Source organism: Ipomoea triloba, chromosome 14 (assembly GCF_003576645.1).
Source record: "Ipomoea triloba cultivar NCNSP0323 chromosome 14, ASM357664v1".
Taxonomy (NCBI): Eukaryota; Viridiplantae; Streptophyta; class Magnoliopsida; order Solanales; family Convolvulaceae; genus Ipomoea; species Ipomoea triloba.
This window is the reverse complement of record NC_044929.1, coordinates 19,582,974-19,590,514: the sequence shown is the minus strand read 5'-3', so window position 1 is coordinate 19,590,514 and position 7,541 is coordinate 19,582,974. Positions and strand designations below refer to the sequence as shown.

The 7,541-nt window shown below is 33.8% G+C and overlaps 1 protein-coding gene across 1 annotated transcript; it reads left to right on the top strand.

Annotated features, from left to right (window-relative positions):
* The first annotated feature begins 2,831 nt into the window (after positions 1-2,831).
* LOC116004888 (mitogen-activated protein kinase 3-like) lies at positions 2,832-5,277 on the top strand. Its single transcript, XM_031245088.1, has 6 exons — positions 2,832-3,073; positions 3,186-3,315; positions 3,407-3,544; positions 3,633-3,965; positions 4,308-4,491; positions 4,818-5,277. Exons 1-6 carry the CDS (start codon positions 2,928-2,930, stop codon positions 4,982-4,984), a joined length of 1,098 nt encoding a protein of 365 aa, XP_031100948.1. The 5' UTR covers positions 2,832-2,927; the 3' UTR covers positions 4,985-5,277.
* Positions 5,278-7,541: the final 2,264 nt, after the last annotated feature.

Below are 7,541 nucleotides of genomic sequence, written 5' to 3'. Positions count from 1 at the left end.
TATATATATATATATATACACACACACACACACACACACACACATACATACTAGGACCAAACGACGATGTATTGTATATACTATACGGAACCCTAGAATTTCTCGGATATTCGGGCGGGTCGGGTGTGAAATTATCACCCCCACCCGAATCCGTTAAACCGACGTCATTTCACGCGGCGGTTTGGTTTTAATAGTTCGGGTTCGGCTCATCTCGGGTGGTCTGTTTCGGATTTCGATTCTTTCAGTTTTTTTTTAGTCTTGCTTACCCCTAGTCCCTTCTTTCAGAGCACATTGTTGTGCCTTCCAGAGCACATTGTTGAAGTTCGTAGGTGACAAATTTTTTTATCTAGGGCTGATATTCATTCTCATTTCTCACCTGCAGCTTTCTTCTCACCGGAACCTCTTTCTATATACATACATATATAGACATACTAGTATTTTATATGCGCGATTCGTAAAAATCAATTCTAATATTAATACTCTATATGAAAAAGATTTATTTAGATTTTAGATATTTATATTATTGTATAATAATAATAATGTAAATCATTTTTATAAATTTGATATTTATATTTAGGAAGAAACTTATATAGTACTCCAATATATAATGTCTATGTCTATATATTATTATCATTGAAGAAGATAAGAAAATATCTGGTGGATATATGTGCATGTCAACAATAGTTGAAAAAAAAAGATAATGAAAGTTATAATGGTATTGATAATTTTTACTAAAATATTGTATAGTAAAACTCTTATAGCATAATGTATAAAAAAAAAACTAACAGGAAAAATAGAAATAAATAAATAATATAAATTTTATTCACACTTATTAGTTTTTATATTATTATATTTTTTGAATACTACTAACTCTATTAGAATGCAGTATCTGTTCATAACTACTTTCTCAACCTATTGAAGCACAAGAGTCAATATTGTATTGCCTCCATTGAGGCTCGAACCCACCACCTCCCGTATAAAGGGAAGGGTTTGACGCACTGGACCACAAGGTCCTTGGCTTTTATATTATTATATTAGATAATGAGAAAAATAAAAATTAAAAAGAAATTCTGTTGTTAAAACTCATTAACTAACTCTCTAAGGCCTTCTCCAATAGTTAAGAGTTTGGTGTAGTTTTTGAGTGGATTTTGTAAGTGTGATTAGGAAAGAGAATATGAAAAAGGGAAGAAAAAAAAACAAAAAATAAAATCTAGCAACAATTTAAAAGAAAAGTGAAAGGGAATTACGCACCCCAGCCCGCTAGGCGTGCAAGTGGCGCGCAACGCGTACAGACTTTACAGCTTCTCTGCTTTTTGGATCCCACTTATATTACAAAAGTCCCAAATTTGCAGTATGTAAATTTCTTTTCTCTCACTTATTTATCACTCCTCCACCTCATCATTTTTTCTTAAAATCCGTGTAAAATCCATCAATGGGATGGCCATGGTCTAATGGGAATTGGCCGGAAGTGTTACAATAGGCAACGTGTGCAACTTTAACGTTTGAATTAGTCAAAATCGTGATGCAGAAATTAGGTCCAATTCTGTAGAAATTAAAATTTGTTAAATAGTGTATACAGAACTTGGTCAAATAGAGATAACTCATGCGTACTGTTGTTTGGTTTTCCCTATGACCTATCCGCTCTTGACTTAGATTTGACAATACAACAAATTAATAGCCCCTTATCAAAATTCACACGACAACTATGCCCATATATATGTTGAGCAAGTAAACATTAGCATCAATGAAAGTGAAAAACTAACCCGAATGAATAGAACATGATTTTTGTATTTTAAGATCATGAATTTAATTATTAACGGGTGTTTGAATTCATAACACCATGTTTTCTTAATACAAAAACAAAATATACCTCTCTCTTGTATGATTTGTAAACTATAACGCATGATCGGTATTTACTCAATATCCTCCATCGGCTCAGATAGTTATTATGAGTTTCCCACAACACCCAAACAGTGAAAAACTCATATTGTTAAATGGTAAAAACGATTGTCTGAAACTAAATTTGAAATTGCCACAAAAAACAAGAGACTCCTACTGGAATTAACTCATTATGAAAATTATAAAAAAAATTTGAAGATGAAATAGAGTTTCACCGAAAAAATTATCAAAAAAACTAAAAGTATTTAAAATATAATAATTTAAGGTGCTAAATAATAAAAATAAAAATTTTAAACTAAATTTAAAATTACTAACAAAACAATTTTTTTTAACTGAAATTAACTCAATAAATTTATTCAATATACATTCTCATATAGTAATTATAGGTAACTTGTCATAGAAAAAAATGTTAAAGTGAACCAAACATTCCCCATCAAGTATCATAGAATAATACTACCTCCGTCCTAAAATGGTTGTCTGATTCGTTCAAGACTGAAGTTATTTTTAATTCAATTTTTAATAATACTAAGTTTAGCATTAATATATAAAATTTATATATTTAGAAACTACATTAAAAGTACTATTAAACACAACAAATTAAATTTAAAAATAATAAAAAATTACTAAAAAAATAATTAATAAATAAAAAATTAATTTGATCAATGAATATTAATTAGAACAGGTAAAATGGGACAAAGATAGTATAAAACTGCGTGTTACACTTATACTTCGACGGCCGTCGGGCTGGGTGTGTTGACTTGACCCCGCAGTTTCCCAGCGCTGGCGGCTAAAACGCAACGCCGCATTGGTCTGACTTGAAAGACAAAAAAAGGTTTCAGTTTCCCAGTCAAAATGGCGCGTTTCTTCCTCTCCTTCCTTCCTCTTACCAGGAAGACCACATCTTCCTCCGCCTATATATACATACATATCTACCCAGGTAAGACTTACTCAGGCATATCGTCGATCACCTGCCGAGGCCACTACATCCTTCTCAACATCCAACTCAGAACCGGATTGCTGACATCACCATGGTGGGCGGCGGCGACTTCCTTGCGGTTCAGACTCACGGCGGGCAGTATGTACAGTATGACATCTTCGGGAACTTGTTCGAGGTCACTTCCAAGTATGCTCCTCCAATTACTCCGATTGGCCGCGGCGCTTACGGAATCGTCTGGTAGATATCTATTCATTAACCTTTGATTCGTGATAGATTTCGAATTTGTGGTAAATTTTATTGTGTGTAAATTGATTTGTGTTTTCTATTTTGTATTTGTGTGTGATTGAAGTTCGGCTTTGAACGCTGAGACGAACGAGATGGTTGCGATTAAGAAGATCGCTGATGCTTTCGACAATTACATGGACGCGAAGCGAACTCTTCGCGAGATTAAGCTTCTTCGCCATTTAGAACACGAAAATGTGAGTAGTGGTGCAAATATGATAAAGAGTACTTGGTCGCAACATTTTCTGAGGCAAAACTTTGCTGAACTGAGAAAATTTTTATTTTCAGGTAATAGCTATAAAGGATGTTATTCCTCCACCATTAAGAAGGGAATTCAATGATGTCTATATTGCCACCGAGCTTATGGACACGGATCTTCACCAGATAATCCGATCAAATCAAGGTTTATCGGAGGAGCATTGTCAGGTAACAATGCCACCTTTCACTATGTTCTCTTATTTGGGTGAGGCAGAATGGAAGACAGGACTCTGATCCGATATTGGTGTGCTTGCAGTATTTCTTGTATCAGATCCTTCGTGGGCTAAAGTACATACATTCTGCGAATGTTATTCATAGAGACTTGAAGCCAAGCAACCTGTTGCTGAATTCGAATTGTGATCTTAAGATTTGTGACTTTGGACTTGCCCGCACAAACTTAGACAATGAGTTCATGACAGAATATGTTGTTACCAGATGGTACCGGGCACCTGAGCTTCTGTTGAACTCTTCAGATTACACTGCTGCTATAGATGTGTGGTCTGTTGGTTGCATCTTCATGGAGCTTATGAACAGAAAACCTCTGTTTCAAGGAAAAGATCATGTACATCAGATGCGCTTAATAACCGAGGTAAGACTATTGAAAGACAAATAGTATAATAGATTTTATTCCTTGAATGTTTCTTTAGGAAACATCCACACTTAACTCCATTTACAGTTAGTATATTTTGTATGTTTACTAGTTGCTATTTTATTTAGCATGACTTATATGACACTCCATATATTGATGAATACATTTTTTAATTGAGTTTGATCTAACATTAGTGTTTTATTGAAAGTTACTAATTATTGTCCGATCAAAGACTATTCAGAACATTGACCTTTTTTTCTATCTATATACATATATGCCTCTACCTGTCTTTTACTATAACAGTACCCAACACTTACGGGCATCTGCATTTCTTCTTGATAGCTTCTTGGCACACCAACCGATTCCGATCTTGGATCTATTCAGAATGAAAATGCAAGAAGGTATATCAGGCAACTTCCACTACGTCCACGCCAGCAGTTAGCAAATGTTTTCCCACACGTGCATCCTTTAGCCATTGATCTTGTGGATAAAATGTTGACATTTAACCCCTCCAAAAGAATTACAGGTAATTGCTCAATGATATTGTACAGTTATCTAGTTTTTTATTTTCAGTGGCACCAGTAAAAAGAAAAGATTAAATAATGAAGTTTATTAGAGTTTTGACTTTTAAATATCATTCGTTAAATATAAATTCAAATTGAACACTGCTATTAGTAATTCTGGTTTGACTTACAATCTTCCCTTGATTTCACTTTTTTTCATGCTCATTGCCTTTGAAAATGGTTTAGTGGGCTATACATACACTTAAGAATATATTTGCTTTTGTTATTTCGTCTATTCAAGTTTCAAGCTCATCTACTCACCGAGTTATTTCTTTGTTTTCCCGTGCAGTTGAGGAAGCATTAGCTCATCCCTACCTTGCCCAGTTACATGACAAATCTGATGAACCCATATGCCCGGTTCCATTCACTGATTTCGAGAAACAAGCCTATGGAGAAGAGCAAATAAAAGACATGATTTACCAGGAGGCACTGGCAATGAATCCAGGATATGCATAACAAGAGGGCACTACCATTTTCTCCCCTTTTCTTCCTCAGACCTACAAAACCTATCTGTTAACTTCAAATACTTGGATGCTCCTGGGAGCTATGCCTGTGGCATGTTATTGTAATTTTTTTTTTGGGTATTATTTGTACTATGTTATAACCTGTTCAACCATTAATTATTTTCTTTCTTCCACGTACAATGAAGTATTTGTACAGTGGATTAGAGTTTGAGTTATGAAATCAAGATGTACTATTCTTTGGAGAGGCTATATATAACAGATTTGATTGCAAATTTGCAGAGAGTAGTTTACAAGAGTATCAGTATTCTCTTTACAAATAGTTTCCAAAACAAAACATTGCCTCCATAGAAGCCCAAGGCCCAAACTTTATTACTATCTTTTGTTTCTTGTTTTGGACCGGTGATGGATCATCCGCAACACATGGGCAAATTATTGCATGGACGATGGTGGACCAAAAATAAAAAGTACAATTTTATTATATTGAAGGTACATTATTTTTGTATTGAAAGTACATTATCTGATAGTATATATAAAATAATGTACTTTCAGTACTTAAATAATGTACTTTATTTACAAAAATAATGTACCATCAGTATAATAAAAATGTACTTTTTATTTATGGTCCACAGAGCTGTATAAACAATGGTCCATGCAATAATAATTGGTGTCATGAACATAGTCTCTTTCTTAAATTCAAGCTGGATTACAGATAACAGACCAATTTGAATATATATGTCATAATTGGCAAATAATTAATTCCAAAGGAGCTGAGTATATACACACAAATGAGCAACCCAAAGATTATTAAAATTTTCGATCTATAATTTCTTAGTAGTTCAAAATACACAATTTACATGATGTTTACAATTTATATACTGAATGTTCACAATTTACATACTAAATGTTCACAATTCAATCATTGTCGTTTGTTGTGGATATATCTAAAAATTATTGTGTATTTTTATTTTTTTAAATCATATTACAATTTAATTTGGTGGGAAGCATCAGGCTGATAGATGATGTTTTTCCGGGTCTGCCAAGTAGTTTTGGTGGTAGTTCACATCTACCCTTCATTTTATATTTCTTTCTTCTTTCTATAATTATCTTACTTTAATGCTATATGATGGTCAATAGTCATGATTTAGTAGTTTATTATATCATACATATGAAAAATTCTCAATTCCAACTAACAGGAACATATTTAATTGTATTCAATGTGGAGATTATGCTTCACAACTCGACAAATTTTGATTTTTAATTTTTCCCTTTAGCGTCTAATCACAATCATGTTGACTTCATGTCTTCATTATCTTCCTTATCCCACCCCAAGTATATAACCCACAAGCCCAGAAAGGGTTGACCCCAAGTATAGAACGAACAAGTCCCGAAAGAGTTGACTGAGTGGTGGAGCATGATTCCTATATAAGAAGGTTGCAAATTCAATTCTTGTTAACATTTTATTGATTAAACCCATCACACAAAAATTTCTTAGTCGTTTGTGAATTATTACATAGGAACAGTGTTTGAAAACCTTGAATACTAAAAGTCATGCATGTTTAGATATATATAGCAGGATATAAGTGCTGTAAATGATTTGGGCTATGAGTTGACAGTGTAATATATAGATAATGTATCATTATATTGCATGTTTTAGTCCTCATGGTCATGAGTGCTTGTGTTGAAAGAGGTTAACTTCAATCGTATAGTGAGTGTTTAAAATCTGAAAAAGTTAGGCCGCATATGGATCTAATTTTCATATAATCTAGAAATATATATGTAATTAAAAACAATGTTTAATACTATCAAATTATCCATGTTAAATTAAGTAAGTATATGTCATACAATGTACGTGTATTCAAAAAACTATAAATTTGATGGATAATTTCATAATATTATTAAAACAAATAACTTTACTGTATGGATAATGTTTTCAATTCTACTGTAAAGTTATTTTTGTTTTTTTCTTGTTTTTTTTTTTGAAAACAAGAAATAATAGTAATATTCTTGTTTTTGTTTTTTCTTGTTATCTCCTCTGATCGGGTAAAAGAAAATATAATACACTCTACAACTGAGGACCATAACCCCTTTATATAATAGTAATAAATATATGGAGATATTTTTAATTTGACTCAATGAATTAGAAATATTCTTATGATATCTACACAATAAATTTTTTGATGATATTTATACATCTAACCTTTAAAAAAAATAAAAATTGGCCATTTTATTTTTGACTAATTAAATATAGGAAATGTTTACGGGGTCGTAAAGACACGGTGCCGGATTTTCAAAATTAGAAACAAGTCAAACAATACTAATCTTAGTTAACTATTGTTAGTTGTAATTGTTATTCCATGCAAGTAGGGATGTCAATTTCAATTCGCCCTGCGAATATTCACATGAATCTCCCCCCCCCCCCCCCCCCCCCCCCCCCCCCCCCCCCCCCCCCCCCCCCCCCCCCCCCCCCCCCCCCCCCCCCCCCCCCCCCCCCCCCCCCCCCCCCCCCCCCCCCCCCCCCCCCCCCCCCCCCCCCCCCCCCCCCCCCCCCC